The sequence below is a fragment of the Anolis sagrei genome, chromosome 11 (genome assembly GCF_037176765.1).
Source record: "Anolis sagrei isolate rAnoSag1 chromosome 11, rAnoSag1.mat, whole genome shotgun sequence".
Lineage (NCBI taxonomy): Eukaryota > Metazoa > Chordata > Lepidosauria > Squamata > Dactyloidae > Anolis > Anolis sagrei.
The window spans coordinates 30303057-30326318 of NC_090031.1; the positions used below are offsets into that span (position 1 = coordinate 30303057).

General features: G+C 41.8%; 1 protein-coding gene across 3 annotated transcripts in view; it reads left to right on the forward strand.

Moving 5' to 3' along the window:
• The window catches only part of BCAS3 (BCAS3 microtubule associated cell migration factor), a 549518-nt gene that overhangs the window by 51089 nt on the left and 475167 nt on the right, over positions 1-23262 (forward strand). For all 3 annotated transcript variants that reach the window (XM_060756800.2, XM_060756801.2, XM_060756803.2), the window contains exons 8-9: positions 16814-16921; positions 20317-20393. In XM_060756800.2, coding sequence (XP_060612783.1) covers positions 16814-16921; positions 20317-20393 — 185 coding nt within the window. The remainder of the gene's footprint in view (positions 1-16813; positions 16922-20316; positions 20394-23262) is intronic.

The following is a 23262-nucleotide window of genomic DNA, read 5'->3' on the forward strand; positions in this document are numbered from 1 at the left end:
TACTACTGATAATATGATATTATAATTATATATTTTATATTGCATGTAATATTACTAATATTTCAATATAATGGTATAGTACATTATAGTAATATATAATACTGATATTGTACTATGCTAATAATATAATATATTGTATAAACATATAATATTTATAATATTATAATTATATATTTATATTACATCTCATATTACTAATAATATTTCAATATAATGGTATAGTACAATATAGTAATATATAATACTGATATTGTACTATGCTAATAATATAATATAAATGAATACTGTTCAAACATTGGAACGAAAACTATTTGGAGATGAATCTGGGTTTTCCCTCTAGTTCTATAGGTGCTGATTCTATAATTCCCATCCTGCATTTGCTCACAAACCATATACCCGGTCTTAATAATATTACACTTTATTTACATTCCGCTTTATCTGTCTGGAAGGACTCAGAGTGGATTACAGTACACATATAAAGCAAACCGAAAGATCAGTGGTTCAAATCCGGGGAGCGGGGTGAGCTCCCATTGTTAGCCCCAGCTTCTGCCATCCTAGCAGTTCGAAAACAACAATCTTATTGTCTTCTATCTGTATTTACATGGCTTTAAGTTGTCTCTTAGGAGCCACCAGTGGTGCAGTGGGTTAAATCGCTGAGCTGCTGAATTTGCTGACCAAAAGGTCACCGGTTCAAATCCGGGGAGCTCTGGTTCTTAGCCCCAGCTTCTGCCAACCTAACAGTTCAAAAACAACAATCTTATTGTCTTCTATCTGTATTTACGTGGCTTTACGTTGCCTGTTAGGAGCCCCCAGTGGTGCAGTGGGTTAAACCGCTGAGCTGCTGAACTTGCTGACCAAAAGGTCGCCGGTTCAAATCTGAGGAGTGTGGGTGAGCTCCTGCTGTTAGTCCCAGCTTCAGCCAAGTTCGACAACATGCAAATAATATAATATATTGTATGTGTGTGTGTATGTGTGTGTGTGTGTGTGTATATGTGTGTGTGTGTGTGTGTGTGTGTGTGTATATATATATATATATATATATATATATATATAGTAAGCTGCTCTGAGTCCCCTTTGGGGTGAGAAGGGTGGCATATAATGTCGTAAATAAATAAAAATAAATAAATAAAATAAATAAATAAAAATAAATAATTATATCATAAATTGTCATGCGATCCATTCCTATCTCAATATCTTTTATCACTCTCTCCTTTTCACCCCGCCTCCTCCCCAAATTTTGCTATGGTGCCTAAAAATAAGTTTCAACGCAACCTTGCCCACTTCCCCCCGAATTAAACACTCCGTTGGGACCTGTTGGGAAATTTCTCTCTGTGTGTGTTGTCTGCATTGGTGCAGTGGAACCTACCCAACGAAAACATCAAGCAACAGCCAGCTCAAACCGCAAGTTCCATTTGATTTCAGACATTTCATGTGTGGTTCACGAATGGCCGAAGCCGGTGGGAGAGGGAAAGAAGGCCTTTAAAAGTGTCCTGAATGTGTAGATTTAGCAAAGCGTCTACGGCTGGAATTCCAAAAGGGTGTGTACGAAGTGATGTGGCCAGAAACCTTTGCACCCCGGGGACCGGGGCAAGCCACAAGTCTAAATAAAACAGGAAGCTCTGGAACGCTAATTTCTTCATCACCTTATCCTCCCTATAAACCCAGGTAGAATGTGCGCCTTCTAAGCCATGGCTTCCAAAAGTGAGAGGGCATTGATCCCATTCTCCCAAGGGGCGAGGGCACGCAGGGAGCCAGCTTTCCAGGATGGAGAAGGGGCGGTGGTGTGATATTCCCCATTTACTCTGTCATTTCTTGATTTACAGAAAAAATTGAATGGATGGAGTCAGCTAGGACGTTGCGGGTGCACAAATATTTGCATTACTGAGGATTTAGCGAAATTTCCCAGCAGCCATCTTGGAACGCTTTGCGAATAGGGCTGATAGTACTTATCGTAGAGCACCACCTCGCCTGGGGAACTCTCTACTACCAGATGTTAATTTGACTCATCACCTTTAGTGGTCTCATTATTGCAGATCGCATCCCACCCATCGCTGCACTGCCGATTTTTATTTCCACGCAGCCCCTTGTTGGCTGTGTATTGTGTGATATTAGTGCTGTGTTGATCTTTCATCTTGCTGTGAGCTTTTGTATTGGATCACACGATGGACACTTCCCAATTGTCTAGGACTGTGTGATGTATCGGCGAATGATGCATGCAGATCGAGTAGGGTGGCCTTTTGCAAATGACAGATGGTAATTTTGTCAGCACCAATTATTTTTAAGTGCAGGCCAAGGTCTTTGGGCACTGCACCCAGTGTGCCAATCACCACTGGGACCTTTGCAGTTCGATCTTTGAATCCTTATATGATACTAGCTGTCCCCTGCCACACGTTGCTGTGGTCTAGAAAAGGTGATCTAGGAAATAAAGTAATGAGAAAGTGTTGATTTCTAATATACTGTATATACTCAAGTATAAGCCTAGTTTTTCAGCCCTTTTTTGGGGCTGAAAAAATCCCCCTCGGCTTGTACTTGAGTCAAAGTTAGTTATTATTTTACTCTTTTATTATTTATTATTATGATGATTATTACATTTATTATTTTTATTGCATTTATTATTTTACTCTGTTATTACTGCTATTATTACATTTCCATTATTTCATTCTATCATTATTATTTTTATTACATTTTTTATTTTACTCTATTATTATGGGAAGAATACGTAAGCACTAAGCACATTTACATTGAAGAAGATTAGAATAATGGTTTAATCAGAGTTGGACAGACTTAACTTAAATTACAGTTTTATGTAAATATTCAGAAACATTGACCCTATGGATACCTCAATTAATTTAATTTTATTGGTATCTATTTTTATTTTGAATATGCCAGTAGCTGCTGCATTTCTCACCCTCGGCTTATATTCGAGTCAATACGTTTTTCCAGTTTTGGTGGTAAAATTAGGTGCCTCGGCTTATATTTGGGTCCGCTTATACTCGAGTATGTACAGTATTTATTTATTTATTTGCTTCATTTTTATACCGCATTTTTCAGCCCTTAACAGGCGACTCAATGCGGTTTACAGTGCAATTAAAACATAATACAACAACAGGATCAACACATAGATCCACAACAGTTAACAATCAGACAGGACAAATCAACAACACAACATATATAACGCCTCAGTTGAAATCAGATCCGTTTTCATAGTCGTTGTGCCGTTCCTATGTTCCATTTACCGTCTTTCTTCCTTGATTGGTTGCATTGCTTAGCCGAACGCTTGTTCATAAAGCCAGGTCTTAACCATTCTCCGAAACGTCAGCAACGAAGGTGCTTGTCTGATGTCTGCCGGCAAGGCATTCCACAGCCGAGGGGCCACCACTGAGAAGGCCCTGTCTCTCGTCCCCGCCAAATGCGCCTGTGACGCAGGCGGGATCGAGAGCAGGGCCTCCCCAGACGATCTTAATGTTCTAGTCGGTTCATAGGTGGAGATGCGTTCGGAGAGGTAAGCAGGGCCAGAACCGTTTAGGGCTTTATAGGCTAAAGCCAGCACCTTGAATTGTGCCCGGTAGCGGATTGGCAGCCAGTGGAGCTGGCTCAACAGAGGAGTGGTATGCTCCCTGAGTGCCGCTCCCGTTAGCAACCTGGCTGCCGAGCGCTGGACCATCTGAAGCTTCCGGGCAGTCTTCAAGGGCAACCCCACGTAGAGCGCGTTGCAGTAATCAATCCGGGATGTAACCAGAGCGTGGACTACCGTGGCCAAATCAGACTTCCCAAGGTACGGGCGCAGCTGGCGCACAAGTTTGAGTTGTGCGAATGCTCCCCTGGACACCGCCGAAACCTGGGGTTCCAAGCTTAGCGAAGAGTCCAGGATCACACCCAAGCTGCGAACCTGCGTCTTCAGGGGGAGTGTAACCCCGTCCAACACAGGCTGTAACCCTATACCCTGTTCGGCCTTTCGACTGACCAGGAGTGCCTCTGTCTTATCTACTATCTTATTATAATATTACATATTACAGTATGTAATATAATATAATATAGGACAATTAATATAATATAGGACATCAGATTGAATGACAATTCAAGTCATGTCATGACTTGACTACATGGAGTGCTGTTACCTTCCCGTCGGAGCGGTACCTATTGATCTACTCATATTTGCTACTCATGTTTTCGAAATGCTAGATTAGCAGAAGCTGGGGCTAACAGTGGGAGCTCACCTCACTCTCCGGATTCGGACCTGTGACCTTTCGGTCAGCAAGTTCAGCAGCTCAGTGATTTAAGCTGCTTAGGCCTTCTTTTTCAATGTATATATCTGGTTTAAATCTACATTGACAATTCCACTTTAGATCTGAGATGATGAGTATACAGAGATAAGAGATTCCAGAGGTTTCTGCCAGAGCGCATGCAAATGAGCCATTGCCGATGAGTTGGCGTCTTTCTTTCCGGCAGCTGCCCGGTTCCTCACCGTCTTCCATCTGCACTGGAGAAAAGTAAAAGCAAAACATCCGTTTGTTTGAGAGCGCACAATTGGCCAGATGAGGCCATCTGCCATGTTATGGTTGCTCTCCACCCGCTTTGAAGAGCATCCATTGGGGGGGAGGGGGGTGTCAATTCTGAATGCCTTCGGAGAGGCACGCTGGTCCAGAGACTGGTAAAAGGGAAAAAGAAAAAGCTAAACCCATCTAAAATTATTAAATACTGTAAATGGTATCATGTTAATTCAAGGAGGAACAAATTCCACCCAAAGAAATGTGTTTTCAATATGGGCTTTCTTGTTGAGGGGTGGAGGTGGTAAGGGGAGGGGTACAGTAGAAACCAGCAAATGAGAGGAAATCTTATTTCTGGCAGCTCTGCAGACATAGAACTGCGGTTGAACTCTTTACCCTAATTATGTCCTTGCTAATGCCCGGAGCAGTCTGGAATCAAAGCATCCCTTCAGGGCTTAGAAAGCCTCTGATGTGGCCAGCGTTTGTTGTGCGATGAGGGTTACTTGAGGGGGAACAGGGGAAAAAAAGGGGGGGGTTGAGCAAAGGGGCCCCTGGAATATTGTGACAGGGTGCTTTTTTCCCCTGCCTCCTCTTTCTTCTTCTCCGAAATTTTCTCAGTTACCACCCACCTCACTTGTTGCCTACAAAAATAGTGTAATTGTTTGCATCTGTGTGTTTTTGTCTGCTGACGGAATAGCTGTTATAAATCAATATGACAAGAGGAGTACATCAGACCTCCCCACCCCCCATACTTTTTAAAAATTAGTCTTGTCTCTTCTTCCTTTGCCTTTTTCTCTGTTACGTAATTTTATTTATTTCGTATCAAAAGCATTGCATAAATTAGTATAAAACTGATAAAAAATAGAATATCTTTTGACCAAAAACGGGCAACAGCAACGACATTGTCTGTAACCTCCAACAATTCTTCCTCTGTACATGAGGCAGGGCATAGTGAACAAGCATACAGATGCAGAGTCATCTGTACATGAGGCAGGGCATAGTGAACAAGCATACAGATGCGGAGTTGTCTGTACATGAGGCAGGGCATAGTGGACAAGCATACAGATGCGGAGTTGTCTACATGAGGCAGGGCATAGTGGACAAGCATACAGATGCGGAGTTGTCTGTACATGAGGCAGGGCATAGTGGACAAGCATACAGATGCGGAGTTGTCTGTACATGAGGCAGGGCATAGTGGACAAGCATACAGATGCGGAGTTGTCTGTACATGAGGCAGGGCATAGTGGACAAGCATACAGATGCGGAGTTGTCTGTACATGAGGCAGGGCATAGTGGACAAGCATACAGATGCGGGGTTGTCTGTACATGAGGCAGGGCATAGTGGACAAGCATACAGATGCGGGGTTGTCTGTACATGAGGCAGGGCATAGTGGACAAGCATACAGATACAGAGTTGTCTGTACATGAGGCAGGGCATAGTGGACAAGCATACAGATGCGGAGTTGTCTGTACATGAGGCAGGGCATAATGGACAAGCATACAGATGCGGAGTTGTCTGTACATGAGGCAGGGCATAGTGGACAAGTATACAAATGGGGAGTTGTCTGTACATGAGGCAGGGCACAGTGGACAAGCATACAGATGTGAAATTATCTGTACATGAGGCAGGACATAGTGGACAAGCATACAGATGCAGGTGTCGGATTGTTTTAGGTCGTGCCATTTTGCCAGGTTGTCTTTTGATCTGCCCACTCACCTTCTGAGCCTGTTCAGGGACTTCCAAGTTGCCTATTCTTGGTTTGCCCCTGGAGGAAGACCCTCTCTTGGGGTGGGGGGCATCCATTTGGGATTTCCTGGTTTAGCTGCCCAGAGGGATAAGCTTGCTGTTACTGGAGGGACACCAAGAGGAGTGGTAGATCTCATAAAGCTTTTCCTTGATTTGAGTCTACTGGGAGGAGGCTGGTAGCCATGTAGTGGGTGGCTTTCACAGTGTAATGAGCAACTTGGGGTGTAAAGGGGGGGGGGGCTGGAAAGGTCTGTAGTTTGAAGTTGGAAGGGACAAGTGGAAAAGTGGGAAAGACAGGTGGGATGTTAATCTTCCGGGTCTTCTGCATGTATTTATCAAAAAAAAAATTGGCCAGAAATAATACTCTTTAAACTATATATCGTGAAGTCCCGCAAAAGAGGCAATTTATTTTTTTGTCGAATTGATTTGCAGTTCTTGCATCTTGGCAGACAGTACCAGAGCCAGGCCGGCTGGGTGTCTTTTAACATCTTTAAGTGGCTCTGCAGAATTGCTGCGCTTTGCCTTCTATGTTCGCTTGGTAAAAGTTTGGCTGCCAACAGAACTCTTCCAGGAGAAGCTTCAGCCGGGCTCGAGTGCTGCAAACTTTTCAGCAACCTCATAATTTTCTATTAAAATCGGTGGCAGTGTGTGGCTACCCACTCTTGGTGTTCAGAACACAGTCTTGTTTGTTTTGGGACTCATTGCTTTGAATTCACCTAGAATGTTAAGTAAAGGTTTCTTCCAGGGTTCTCCACTCTGAGGAGGCAGCACACATTTTTGTTTACAGGGTGCATTGTAATATTTGATTCAATTGGCTGGGTCTGGATTATATTGAGCCGGAAGTTTTATTTATTGCCCCATGGGACCTTTGCAGTGGATCCCTGTTTGCCATTGCATGATCAGCTACAAGTTCACTGTCAAAGATATTAACCATTCTCAAGTTTGGTCTCTTTAGCACATGCATGTTCCTTGTGCATTAGGAAAATGGAAACATTCTCTCTCTCTCTCTCTCTCACACACTTTCTCTCTCATATTGTCTCTTTTCCTGCCAAGAAAGAGTTCTGTGGAACATATATATTATAGCACTAGCTTTCCTAGACTTTAATAATAATAATATGAGGATTATCCAGAAAGTTAGGTTACAAGGCACGTATCTCTTGCGGGGAAAATGGAAGGAAAAAGGAAGAGGGGCCAACCAAGGGCAAGATGGATGGATAGGATCCTTGAAGTGACTGGATTGACCTTGAAGGAGCTGGGGGTGGTGATGGCTGACGGAGCTTTGGCGTGGGCTGGTCCATAAGGTCATGAAGAGTCAGAAACGACTGAACAACTGAACTGAACAAGCAGTGCCAGTCGTCAGTAGCTCATCAACTGGCATTGTGGTGAAGGTTAGAGATGAGCATCCTCATTCCGTTTCCCTCCAAGTGTGACGTTCGCACTGTAATACGCTACCTAAATGCTGTGATTCATTGTGAAACCATTTCAGTTTATGCAGAGAATGTCAAGACAGTATGTCAAGACAAAATGGGTATGGAATATATTGTGACACCTTGAAGAAACTTTGCAGAAGAAACAAACATCGTGGGATGCTGACGGTGGGAGTCTGTCTCCTTCATGACAATGCGAATCCGCACACCACTCATGCAACACAAGAGTTGTTGACTTCATCTGGTTGGGATGTTTTAAGCCATCCCTCTCACTGCCCCGATCTTGCACCCAGTGCCCGATCTTGCACCCAGGAGCCCCCGGTGGTGCAGTGGGTTAAACCCCTGTGCCGGCAGGACTGAAGACCGACAGGGGAGAGGCGGGTGAGCTCCCTCTATCAGCTCCAGCTCCTCATTCGGGTACATGAGAGAAGCCTCCTACAAGGATGATAAAACATCAAATCATCTGGGCATCCCCTGGGCAACGTCTTTGCAGACAGCCAATTCTCTCCAGAAGCGACTTGCAGTTTCTCAGGTCACTCCTGACATGATAAAAAAAGAAAAGAAAACCAGTGACTATCATCTGTTCACTAAATTGAAGGAACACCTGGGTGGAAAACACTTTGCCGCCACGGATCAGGTGAAAATTGAAGTGACTAACAGGCTGAAAAAGGCGGAGGGAAACTTCTGTGACACAGGCATCAAAAACTCATCCCACAGATGACAAAATGTATTGAACTGAATTGTGATTATGTGGAAAAACAATGTAATACTTATGCTACAGTCCATGTAAATGTTATTAAAATACATTCATTCTTTGTATTTTAAAAAAATCTTGTAATCTTACTTTCCGGATAACCTGCGTAATATAATAATAATAATAATAATAATAATAATAATAATAATAAAAATAATACACTTGATTTATATTGAGCTCTATCTCCCCGTGGGGACTCAGAATGGATATATAGGCAAACATCCAATGCCTTGTATACAGTAACAACAATGACATACAATACACAAACAAAGGTAAATGTTTGCCTTTCCATCTCTGGCATCTGGAGCCGATGCTCAACTCTGGCCATGGAGAGGTGCCCTTGTTCCATTTTTCCATGCCTAGGACCTGTTGACAGTAGACTCTATTGGTCAGCATGTCTGCCTTTTACCTTCCTGCTGAGACGGTACCTATTGATCTACTCACACTGCATGTTTTTGAACTGCTAGATTGGCGGAAGCTAGGGCTAACAGCAGGAGCTCACCTTGACCTGCGGCTTTGAACGGCTAACCTTCTAGTCAGCATGTTTTCTGCAGCTAGCAGTTTAATCCACTATGCTACTGTGGCCCTCAGACTTTTGCCCTAGACTGTTGGTTAAAGCCTCACTTTGTCACACTAGAGAAAAAATCCACTTAAAATCTGGTTTCTGCCTCCTGCAAAATTCTGGGGTTTGTAGTTTAGTCCCCTCCCTAAACTACAAACCCCAGAATTCTGCAGGAGGCAGCAACCAGATTTTAAGTGGATTATTTTCTCTAGTGTGATGAGGCCTTTTGGGTTGAGATAGAAATAAAGTAAATAAATGAATAAATTTGCCCACAATTCTGGGTTATTCCTCACAAAAGTGTGTACTATAGTGTACATGCTAATCTTTAATGTGCCAAGAGACTCCTTTAACGTTTTTTCAGGTACATGTTACTGTTTACCAAAAATCGTACTGTCACCAAATGCAAATGAAGAATTCAGGGAATAGATTACACTGCAGATTTCTTTTCCCAGGCCTGAAGAGCCATTGTCAGAGTCAACAATACTGGCTTAGATGAGCAAATAATCTGCCCTGAGATAAGGCAGCTTCCTGTGCTCTAGTGCCATGTAGCAGTTCAGTGCAAGAAATCACAATTGCTTGTTAGCTTGTGAGGTAGTGTTGACAATGTGTACAAAAACCTTCTGTGTGAACGTGCATGGGATTCAGCCTTGATTTGCTAGTTTGCATCTTGCGTTTGGCTCTGCTTCCCTCAACCGTCTGCATCACGTCATCTTTCTGGATACCTTTGGTTAATTTTGAGCTGAGGATGCAAAACTGGGTCCTTGAAAGGTGGAGGGAAGAGGAAGGATTTAGGAGGAGGAAGATCTTTGTGATCGCCCAGTAATAATAAAAAGAGTTATTTTGGCTGTGGGTTGGCAAAAGGTCCACATTAAAGCAGATTCCTTTGTGTAGTATACGAGGGTTGAATGAAAAGTAATGCCTCCACTTTTGTTATTTGGGTTTGGATGGGAATAGTTTAATAAATCAAACGCAGACATAATCCTTAGAGTGTTCTCTTTAACTACCACTATTCACTTTTCCACATAATCACCAAACAATTGGATACATTTCTGCCAACAGTGAACAAGTTTTCTGAAGCCGTCACGGAAGAAGTCAACACTCTGTTTCCGCAACCAGCATCTCACAGGAATGCCTCCACCTTCGTTACTTAGGTTTGGATGGGAATATTTTAATAAATCAAATGCAGACATAATCCTTAGAATGTGCTCTTTAACTACCACTATTCACTTTCCCACATAATCACCAAACAATTGGATACATTTCTGCCAACAATGAACAAGTTTTCTGAAGCCGTCACGGAAGAAGTCGACACTCTGTTTCCGCAATCAGCGTCTCACCGTTCTCTCATCCTGGGTACCCATCGAGCACAGATTTTCCGATAGCCAAGCAAAGCAATAATGTGACCCACTCATTCTTGTGAAATGCCGATTATGCTTGAAATTTATCTCTGAGCGATACGACAATCATCCTGAATCAATCTGTCAACTTTTTGCTTGTGAAACTCGGTGGTTGCTGTCACAGGACGTCCAGCTCTTTGTTTGTCATGCAAGTCTGATGTTCCCACCTCAACATCTTTAAATTTACTTGCCCAACGACGCACGGTACTCACATCAACACAATCACCACAAACAGCTTGCATTCTCTGATGAATCTCCTTTGGGGTGACACTTTCTGCTGTCAAGAATTTAATGACTGCACGTTGCTTAAGTCGCAATGACTGATAATCTGCACAGGGTTCCATACTTCACACTTTAACAACACAACCATTCAATGCTAAGGCTTCCCGCCAAAATGGAAGCCAGCACAATTCAATGTGCTGGCTTTAGCCTATAAAGCCCTAAACGGTTCTGGCCCAACTTACCTGTTCAAACGAATCTCCCCTTATGCACCTGCAAGGACTTTTAAGGTCATCTGGAGAGGCCCTGCTCTCGGTCCCGCCATCATCACAAGTACGGTTGGCAGGAACGAGAGACAGGGCCTTCTCAGTGGTGGCCCCTCGGCTATGGAACGCCCTTCTTAGGGAGATTAGATGGGCTTCTTCGCTCCTATCATTCCGGAAGAATCTTAAGTCATGGCTATTTGAAAATACGGAGTAACGGATATAATAATGGAATAACTATATGGTGGAACTGGACATAGTTTTAATGATTATCGATTGAAGTATGTTTCATTATAATGTTTGATTTTATTGTTGCTGATGTTTTTTATATTGTATATTGTAATTGTGTCCTTGGTGGCATTGAATTCTTGCCTTGTAAACTGCCTCGAGTCTCCGGAAGGCTGAGAGGGACGGTATAGAAATGTACTAAAGAAATAAATAAACTGTAGAGGCGAGTCTACTGAACAAGCCAGTACCTGTCGCATACCAGTACTGTCATCTGTTGAGGAGTTACGAAGGTAGAGGCATTACTTGTCATTCAACCCTCATATTAAGTATTTTAGCACTGTAGTCCCAGCCTGGTTGGGGCCTCCTACACCTGCAATTCATATCGCTCCCCCAAAACATCTATTTGAAATGAATGGAGCCTTTTTTTTCAATGGAAATTGCAGACATGCAACTCACCCCAGATCCTCTTCTGTTGGTTAAAGCCCACTAAAGTTTGCGTGGTGTGTGTTCTCAATTTCAACTTTCTTGCTGGTATGGAAGGATAAGTACGTTGTGTTTCATGCATTTCAAGGACAGGATGTCTTGGCTTGCAGGCATACGAAATGTCAGGTTTTATACCCTGCAATTTTAATATTATGGATGATGTTGGATGGATGGTTCTGACTCTGAGCTTGAATAGTATTTACGGCATGCTTTCCATATGAACCCTTGAAAAAGGCACACCCAAACCTAGTGAAGTGTTATTTAGTGTGGAGCGTGAAGCTACTTCTGAATTGTATTGTCGAAGGCTTTCATGGCTGGATTCACTGGGTTGTTGTAGGTTTTTCGGGCTATGTGGCCATGTTCTAGAAGCATTCTGTCCTGACGTTTCGCCTGCATCTATGGCAAGCATCCTCAGAGGTTGTGAGGTCTTCTGAATTGCTCCCCTGGTTTGATCTCATCTTAAAGAGAGTTAGCATGGCTTGATTTGCTTTTCACAGGTTAATTATTGTATATTGACCTGTGATCTTGGAATGGAGTACCAAAACATCAGTTGAAACATAAAATGACCAGATCCAAATTACCGTATAAGCTGAGTTTTTCAGCCCTTTTTTAGGCTGAAGAAGCCCCCTCAGCTTATACTCAAGTCAAAGTTATTTATTAACTGTTTTTAATTGTGTGTTGTCTTATTGTTAATTTTTGCATATTTTATTGTCTATGTTTTTTTTATTTTAATTGCTTGTATTGTTGTTATTGTTGTTATTATTGCTTGTATTGTTGTATTTGAGTCCCTTGGGGAGATGGTAGCGGAGTACAAATAAACTATTATTATTATTATTATTATTATTATTATTATTATTATTATTTGAAACACAACAAGATGAGTCCACAGCAGACAAGATAACTTTGCTGGCTATTGGATCACAGGTCGGACACTTCCCAATTATTATTATTATTATTATTACATTTATTATTTTACTCTACTATTATTACAATTACATTTATGTTATTTTACTCTGTTATTGTTTTTATTACATTTATTATTTTACTTGAATGTTATTGTTATCTGGCCAGAAGCATTCTTTTCTGATGTTTCACCCACATCTATGGCAGGCAGTCCTCAGAGGTTGAGGGGTATGTTGGAAACTAGGCAAGTGAGGTTTATATATATACCTGTGGAATAATGTCCAGGGTGGAAGAAAGAACTCTTGTCTGTTGGAGGAAAGTGTGAATGTTGCAGTTGGCCACCTTGATTAGTATTGAATGGCCTTGCAGCTTCATAGCCCAGCTGCTTCCTGCCTGGGGGAATCCTTTGTTGGGAGGTGTTTGCTGGCCCTGATTATTTCTTGTCTGGAATTCCCGTGTTTTTTTAGTGTTGTTCTTTATTTACTGTCCTGATTCTAGAGTTTTTAAATACTGATTTTATTCATTTTCATAGTTTCCTCCTTTTTGTTGAAATGTGGTTGTTAGAGTGATCCAGCATTTATGTGTTCTCAAATAATATGCTGTTGGGGGCAGATAACAATTTTGTCATTTGGGAGTTGTAGTCACTGGGATGTATAGTTCACCTACCATCAAAGAGCATTCTGAACTTCGCCAATGATGGAATTGAACTAGACTTCGCACACAGAACTTCCATGACCAACAAAAAATACTGGAAGGGTTTGGTGGGCATTGACCTTGAGTTTTGGAGCTGTAGTTCACCTCCATCCAGAGAGCACTGTGGACTCGAACAATGATGGATCTGGACCAAACTTGGCACGAATACTCAATATGCCAAAATGTGAACGCTGGTGGAGTTTGGGGGAAATAGGCCTTTTCATTTGGGAGTTGTCATTGCTGGGATTTATAGTTCATCTACAATCAAAGAGCATTCTGAACTCCACCAATGATGGAATTGAACCAATTTTGGCACATAGAATCCCATGACCAACAGAAAATACTGAAAGGGTTTGGTGGGCATTGTCCTTGAGTTTGGGAGTTGTAGTTCACCTTTATCCAGAGAGCATTGTGGACTCAAACAATGATGGATCTGGACCAAATGTGGCATGAATACTAAATATGCTGAAATGCGAATGCTGGTGGAGTTTGAGGGAAATAGACCTTGATATTTGGGAGTTGTAGTTGCTGGGATTTATAGTTTACCGACAATCAAAGAGCATTCTGAACCCCACTAACAATAGAATTGAGCCAGACTTTCCACATAGAACCAACAGACAATACTGTGTTTTCTGACACCTCCTCGCAACTCCCCAAGGATCCCGAACCCCAGGTTGAGAAACACTTCTGTCAAATTTATTGCTTATTTTTGCTTATGAGTTTATTTATTGTTTTGTATCATTGTTGTTATTGTTTATTGTTGTATTGTGGGCTCGGCCTCATGTAAGCAGCACCGAGTCCCTTGGGGAGATGGTAGCAGGGTACAAATAAAGTATTATTATTATTATTATTATTATTATTATTAAATGATTTGCAGGACTAAATGTTTCACTGTGTCAAAACCTGGTTATTGGAAACTGTCACAAGAGTGGTTACACTCCAGTTATTTCTTCACGCTTTTACGTATCCGTGTTTTTCATCCTGTTTCAATGTTTTCATATTGAGGATCATTCAATTGCATGCGCCCACGTATCCCTCTGTTGTGGCCCCGCTCACACATGCCTTCACCACTTTATCTCCAGCTTGAGTGCGGCAAAGTAGTAGAAAACCCTGTTCTTATTTTTCCTTTCTGTAGCAAAATAATTTTTTTGTTCTGTATTTACACAGCTGTCCATTTTGCCTAAGTTCCAGCGTGCAGGGCCTTGCAAAAGCCAACCTTTGCGGAGGCGGGAAAAGTGTCGCAGGAGCAACCGGCCAGATCAAAGCCGCCTTCTGGCTCGCAAAATGGCGCCCACCGCTCTCCCTTTTGCCTCTTGCGTAGCCGTCTACACTCTCGTCGTTGGAAGAAAGCTGGCTTTTAATGAAGCAACAGCTGGAGAGCCTTATTTATATTAAAATGATAAAAGTGGCACGTGCTACATACGAATTTTGTGTTGTTGTTAAAACAAATAAGGCGTCTGTTAAAGCGACCATGGGTTCTTTGTACTGGGATGTTGCAAGCAGCTGTGCGGTTCAGCTGTCGGCCCATTAAGATCTGAGCAACCCTTCCAGCGACGTGTGTGTTTTCCAAAGTGAAATCTCAAGCTCCTTGGCCACCCAGGATCCTTCAAGCGTCCATGTGTCAAAACACTAGGCCTGGAACTATATTGTGCAGGGATCGTGGGACGCTTCCCTTCCTTCTCCTCCATTAAGTTCCATCCTGTTAAAATGTGTGAAACTTTGCCATTGTGTTGTGGTTTCCCCACTTTGCCCCAATGGTTGTTTGTGTGAATCATAGCATCATACGAGGGCTGAATGAAGAGTAATGCCTCCACCTTCGTAACTCCTCAACAGATGGCAGTACTGGTATACGGCAGGTACTGGCTTATTCAGTAGACTCTCCTCTACAGTTCCATTCTGGTGGGAAGCCTTAGCATTGAACAGTTGTGTTGTTAAAGTGAAAAGTAATGCCTCCACCTTCGTAACTCCTCAACAGATGGCAGTACTGGTACGCGACAAATACTGGCTTGTTCAGTAGACTCTCCTCTACAGTTCCATTCTGATGGGAAGCCTTAGCATTGAACAGTTGTGTTGTTAAAGTGAAAAGTAATGCCTCCACCTTCGTAACTCTTCAACAGATGGCAGTACTGGTATGCGGCAGGTAGTGGCTTGTTCAGTAGACTCTCCTCTACAGCTCCATTTTGGTGGGAAGCCTTAGCATTGAATGGTTGTGCTGTTAAAGTGCGAAGTATAGAACCCTAGGCAAACGGTCTGTCAATGCGACTTATGCAACGTGCAGTCATTGAATTCTTGACAGTAGAAGGTGTCATCCCAAAGGAGATTCAAATCAAATCAAAAACATTTATTTCGGTCATTGACCAGCACAGGAAATAGTGTCACGTTTCCATACAAGCCTGGCATGTTTGGTACATTAAAAATATATAAATACAACTACTAAAAACACAATATGGGTGAGGGAGCAGAAGGGGAAACAGAGTAAAAACATACAATGCCCAGACCCATCACCAAATTGTAGATCCAGGGAAGAAGATTACTGGACACACAGTTGACTTTTGGAACTAGTCATCCCCTGGCGGATTGTGTATGCTGCTGCACAAAACTTTGCGACATTGTAGGTTGTAGCTGAATTAGTATCTGCAAGTAGCAGGGAGGTATAAAATTGTCCTGAATGGCCTGGGTGCTTGTCTATTAGAGGTAAGATAAGCCTGGCACGGGTATCCCTGTAGAACGGGCACTGAAGGAGATTCATCAGAGAATGCAAGCTGTTTATGGTGATTGTGTTGATGTGAGTACTGTGCGTCATTGGGTGAGTAAGTTTAAAGATGTTGAGGTGGGAACATCTGACTTGTGTGACGAACAAACAGTTGTCCGTCCTGTGACAGCAACCACCGAGTTTCACAAGCAAAAGGTGGACAGATTGATTCAGGATGATCGTCATATCACTCAGAGAAAACTTCCAAGCATAATTGGCATTTCACAAGAACATGTGGGTCACATTATTACTTTTTTTGGCTATCGGAAGATCTGTGCACAATGGGTACCCAGGATGCTGATCCCTGAATGAAAATGCACAGACTCGCAGCTTCAGAGACTGGATCTCACTACCTTATGACATCCTCCATACAGTGGTGGGTGAGGTGGTGCAAATTCCACACCAATGGAGAGAGAAAGGAACCCTGGGATGTCCATTCTGGAGGAAAAACTGAACATTTAGGATCCCGCATGAAAACCTTCACTTGGGTGGGGGGCAGTATGGTGTTTATGGAGGGCACTGGCATGGTTTGTGCTACATGTTCGTGGCGCTCACTATAACCTGCAATGTCAGTGGAGGGCAGGCCATCGGTGTCTTTTGCTCAGTAAGAACTATAGCTGTTTTGGGGGGCAGGAAGCTGACTGTGTAAATAGATACCTCTGCCACTTACACGTTTTCACTTTCATTATGTGTATTGATAAGATATAGACAGATGGTTGCAACAGCATCCTTGTCTACCAATTTGTCTCCTGTCCCAGGCAACGAAGTGCTATATAGCATGTTTCCAGACTGTGTTAACAACCTTACCTCCTGACTCGAACCTGCTCAAGTTTTGAGACCATCTGAAGAGGGCCTTCATGGTGTAGATGAGCTCATGCATCTCCCATTTCTCTTTCAGCACCAGCCCTCCTTACTGTTGTGTCGACTTGCATTCTTTGCGGACCGGTGAAATGGTCAAATCTGTGCAGTTCAAAACACCTATTTATGACCTCCACTGCAACAAAAGGTACTTCTTCAAAAACATCTTCCTGTTCCAATAATAATAATAATAACAATAATAATAATACACTTTATTTATATTCCGCTCTATCTCCCCGAGGGGACTCAGAGTGGATTAAAGTATACACATATATAGGCGACCATAACAACAACAACAACATTATTATTCTTATACCCCACCACCATCTCCCCAAAGTCACCGGGACTTTGGCACAGTTGGTTGGGTGTCAGCTGCATTAAGATCACTACTGACCGAAAGGTCATGAGTTCGAAGCCAGCCCAGATCGGAGTGAGCTTCCAACCAAATTTGTTTAGCTTGTTGTTGACCTTTGCAGCCCAAAAGACAGTTGCATCTGAAAAGTAGGAAATTTAGGTACCACTTTGTGAGGAGGCTAATTTAACTATTTACGAGGCCATAAAGATCAGTGAGCATGCGGGGAATGAGGAAGTACTTCATCAGTGTCTCAGATGGATGGTGAAGTGACAGCTCGCATGGTGGCCAGAAAAAGTTGGAATGTTAAATAGCCTCTAAGTGTCTGTCTATATGTGTTGTGTGTCTAAGGCATTGAATGTTTGCCTGTATATGTACATTGTAATCCGCCCTGAGTCCCTTCAGGGTGAGAAGGGCAGAATATAAATACTATAAATACTATAAATAAACAAACAAATAAATAAAGGGACTCGGGGAGGCTTAGATCGGGACTAAGTCCAGCAAAAACAAAAGTTAGATATAGTGCAATTAAAATACATTGCATTTCAATAATTAAAACAATAAAACTGTACAACAGATATAATACAAACATAAAAACAATAACCATCAACCTGTAGCCTCAACCATTCAATGCCTTTTATACAGTAACAACAGTGACATACAATACACAAACAAAGGCAAAGATTTCCCTTTCCATCTCCAGCGTCTGGAGGCGATGCTGGCCATGCGGAGGTGCTCTTGCTCCATTTTCCATACCGAGGAGCCTGTTGTCTGTAGACCCTCCTGGTTGTGACAGCATAGGCACCTTTTATCTTCCTGCTGAAGCAGTACCTATTGATCTACTCAACTGCTATATTGGCAGAAGCTAGGGCTAACAGCAGGAGCTCACCTCAACCCCGGGCTTCGAACTGCCAATTCTGCTGAGTGAAGCTATGGCAAGTGAAATGTCCCCATTGATGGAGCTACTTCTGTTGAATATCTCCTCTTAATTTTCAGTTGAAATCTCCTCCTATAACTTAAAATACTTAGGCATGGTCCTACTCTGTAGGGTATCAAAGAGCAAACCTACACAAATTAATGTCACTTCCTGGGGAAAGTGCAGAGGATGGAAGCCAGTTGCTCTCATGTTCTGTTTGTGGACTTCCTATTGAGGCACTTGGTTGCCTACTGTGGGAATGAGGGCGCCGGACTAGATCTCCTTTGTTCTGATCCACTGCCAATTAAAAACCAGACAAAAGAATCAATTTAAGCGCTTAAGAAACAAGCGAGAAGTGTGGTTTCATAGAGAAGGTGAGCTCTTCTTCCTAGAGGGCTCCATAAAACCCTTTCTGGCGTGGCATGTTGCCCAATTCTACAATGTCTCCCCAGTTACTCTCCCCTTGATTTTATTTTTTAAATATATATTTTTGTCCTTGCACTTCATGTCCTGGTAATCGTTTTAAGTGATTTATTACATAAACCCTGTCCCTTTCCTATCCATCCTCCCCCTTAATTCCATTGTATGGTGGGTGGGTGAATAAACAAAAACACTTTTAGCAAAATAAGGCAGGGCTGTTAGGCCTGGCAGATTTGCAATGAGAAACAGAAATGTGATTATTTTTCAGGATGAAACACTTTTTTAGATTAATGTGCTGGGTGCCTTTAGTGGATTTTCTTTTTTTGAGTTGCTGGGGAGAAATGAATCCTTTTTTAATAGTACACCCCCCTTGAATAAATTATATTTAGTATAACATCAGTTTTATTAAAGAGTCACAAGCTTTGCCCCCTACGCCACATCATTGTTAGCAGTGTTGCGTTCTTCTTAGATGAGCAGTGAAAGTTAATGTAGCCATGCATTTCTCTGTAATATTAACATATTGTCGACATTCATAAATTACAGGATGCACAGGTATCTTTCTTTATGAAGAGTCCACACCCCAAAATATGAGGATTTTGACACCTTGTTCATTCTGTATATAGCAGTGGTTCCCAACCTTTTTTTGACCACGGACTACTTTGACTAGAAACCACTTTGACCAGAAACCACTTTGACCAGGAACCACATAACTAGGAACCACTTTGACCAGGGACCACTTGACTAGGGACCACTTTGACCAGGGACCACTTGACCAGATACCACTTTGACCACGGACCACTTTGACCAGGAACCACTTTGACCAGGGACCACTTGACTAGGGACCACTTGACTAGGGACAACTTGGACCAGGGACCACTTGGACAAAGGACCATTTTGACCAAGAACAATTTGACCAGTGACCATTTTGACCAGGGATAACTTGACCAGTGGCCATTTGACTAGGGACCACTTTGACCAGATACCACTTTGGCCAGGGACCACTTGGACGAAGGACCACTTTGACCAAGAACAAATTGTCCAGTGACCATTTTGACTAAGGACCATTTTGACTAGGGACCACTTTGACTAGGGATCACTTGACCAGGGACCACTTGACTAGGGACCACTTTGACCAGGGACTACTAGACTAGGGACCACTTGACTAGGAACCATTTTGACCAGGGACCATTTTGACTAGGGACCACTAGACTAGGGACTACTAGACTAGGGACCACTTCGACCAGGGACCCCTAGACTAGGGACCACTTTGACCAGGGACCCCCTCTCCAACGTTAGTACCAAAAGGGCTACGAATCAGATTTTGGTCAACTTTAGATTCACCTTGGTTATTTGGGATGCTGATTCAGATAATTGCCTTGGATAGACCACATCAGCTCTAGTTTCTGACACAGAACATATGCCATTTAGTAGCCACCATCTGCTCACCCACAGAAAACCATATTTGATAGGTTTCATCCTTGGACTGCACAAGTCTCTTGTGTCATCAAGGTTCCAGAACTCATTGAGTAGCTAGACTAGAGAGATAAGATTAGGCTGGATGACCCCCCCCCCCCGCCTCCACATCCGTATGCATGTATCCCAGCCCATCACATGTAAGTTTCTACTGGTTATGAAATTTTCTTCTGGTACTCTAATATATTTATGGTGGAATCATCCCAACCTAAGGTTATTTTTGAGCCTAACAGCTCAGATTCCGACTGTTAGGAATTATGGGAGTTAAGAGTCCAAAACCAATGAAAGATTGATTGTTGTGATAGTCTTCCACAGTGTTTAATTATCCCCTTCCAGTTTGGGTATTTTGATATTTTATTCATTCTTCATTTTGTCTTTTCAGGATTCTTGTTGTCGTCTTGCAAGAGAAAATAGCCGCCTTTGACAGCTGTACCTTCACCAAGAAGTTCTTTGTCACAAGTGAGTTGTCTGTTTGTCTACCTTTCACATTTTGTATCATTTAACTATCTCTACTAAAACCAGAAACATACATCTTTGCACACTGACTTTGCCCTGTATTACCTGTGAGATACTTTCAGGTTACTTCCCCGCTGGTCTTGCTGATACTCTTGAGTCAGATCTGGGAGCTATTGTTAATGTGTTGAACATCTACTATTCTTAATAATGTGGGAATTAATTCTGCAGGAATCCCTGCTGAAAGGTATAATAGGTTCCACCAGAGACATGTGATGTTACACTGCGCCCATTCATTCCCCTTAGATTGTCTTGATATGCAACACCCGTTCATTCACATTGGAGTCTCACCTTTTGCTCCTCATTCTTTCCAGCCTGTCAACAACCTTCATTTGACTGTCATGATGAGTTTAATTTAGTTTAAGAAGTTATGGTTCGGACTTTCTTTTAGTATAATGCTTTTCCAAGATGTATTTGCAGTGAGACACATGCAAAAGCAGTGTCATTTATGGAGTATATAATTGTTGTGTTGTTGTTGTTGTTATGGAGTATTTAATTGTTGTCGCTGTTGCTGTTGTGCCATTAATGGAGTATATAATTGTTGTTGTTGATGCTGTTGTGCCATTAATGGAGTATATAGTTGTTGTTGTTGTTGTTGTTGTTGTGCCATTAATGGAGTATATAATTGTTGTTATGATTTTACTGACACTAAAACACAGTATGACACCGCAAACGAGATCTATATTGTATATCAACCTGGAATCTTGGACTGGAGTACCAAAACATCAGTTGAAACAGACATATAAAATGACCAGATACAAATTACAGTATATAGGCTTTTTTTAAGCTGAAAACCTCAGCTTATATCTGACCAGAAGCATTCTCTCCTGATGTTTCACCCACATCTATGGCAGGCAATCCTCAGAGATTGAGGGATCTGTTGGAAACTAGGCAAGTGAGGTTCATATATACCTATGGAATAATGTCCAGGGTGGGAGAAAGAATTATTGTCTGCTTGAGGCAAGTGTGAATGTTGCGATTGGCTACCTTGATTAGCATTGAATGACCTTGCAGCTTCATAGCTTGGCTGCTTCCTGCCTGGGGAAGGTTGTTGTTGTTGTGCCATTAATGGAGTATATAGTTGTTGTTTTGCCATTAATGGAGTATATAGTTGTTGTTTTGCCATTAATGGAGTATATAATTGTTGTTGTTGTTGTGCCATTAATGGAGTATATAGTTGTTGTTGTGCCATTAATGGAGTATATAGTTGTTGTTTTGCCATTAATGGAGTATATAGTTGTTGTTGTTGTTGTGCCATTAATGGAGTATATAGTTGTTGTTGTGCCATTAATGGAGTATATAGTTGTTGTTTTGCCATTAATGGAGTATATAATTGTTGTTGTTGTTGTGCCATTAATGGAGTATATAGTTGTTGTTGTGCCATTAATGGAGTATATAGTTGTTGTTTTGCCATTAATGGAGTATATAATTGTTGTTGTTGTTGTGCCATTAATGGAGTTTATAATTGTTGTTGTGGTTGTTGTTGTGCCATTTATGGGGTATATAATTGTTGTTATGATTTTACTGACAGAAAAACACAGTGTGACACAGCAAATGAGATCTATATGCTGGATTTCGTATCACAAAATCACAAGTTGAACACTTCCCAAGCGTTTAGGACTGTGTGATGTATTTTCTAATGATGCACGCATATCCAAGTAAGGTGGTCTTTTGAAGTTGACAGTTCGTGATTTTGTCAGTGCTTATTGTTTCCAAATGCCGCCTGAGATGATATTATTATTATTATTATTATTAGTAGTAGTAGTAGTAGTAGTAGTATTTCTATTCCTCCTTTTACCTCAAAGTAACTTACAACAAATTAAAAAAGCATGTAGTCCAATATTCACAAACGTAAAAAGTTCAAAAGACTGATCATATGATTTTAAAAGTCAAATTAAAATATTCACTATGAAACACACATGAACACACTCGCATAACAATTCGCAAGACCTGGCACGTTGTTCGGATGGAACAGGCCTTATACAAACCAGTCATTAAATTGGCCATCTTGATTAGCACTGAATAATAATAATAATAATAATAATAATAATAATAATCTTTATTTCTACCCCACCACCATCTCCCCGATGGGGACTCGGAGCGGCTTACATGGGGCCAAGCCCGGACAACACAATACAGCAATAAAATCAAAACATATACATCAAACAACAACAACATTATCAAAATGACATTAAAATAATAGTAAAATAATAGTAATAATAAAAATGAAATAAAATAAAAATTCCAATAGACACATTCACGATAGAGATGACACTGGGCAGGCCACATATTCCGAATAAAAAACAATTAACAGACTATGATGAGATAAAATAGGAGCAGGAAGTTTATAAAACACACAGAGTTGTAGGGCAGTACATCCTATTTGTAGGGCACGAACTCCATTAGCCAAAATAGCCTTGTAGCTTCAAAGCCTGGTTTTTTCCTGCTTGGGGGAGCACAATCTGGCTATCAGTACTAAAAAAAACCTCTAAAATCAGGACAGTAAATAAAGAACAACACTCAGAAGACAGGGGAATTCCAGACATGAAACAATCAGGGCCAACTAACACCTCTCAGCAAAGAATCCCACAGGCAGGAAGCAGCCAGTCTTTGAAGCTGCAAGGCCATTCAATGCTAATCAAGGTGGCAATTGCAACATTCACACTTGCCTCAAGAAGGCAAGAGTTCTTTCTCCCTCCTTGTATATTCCACAGACATATAAACCTCACTTGCCTAGTTTCCAACAGACTTCACAACCTCTGAGGATGCCTGCCATAGATGTGGACGAAACGTCAGGAGAGAATGCTTCTGGAAC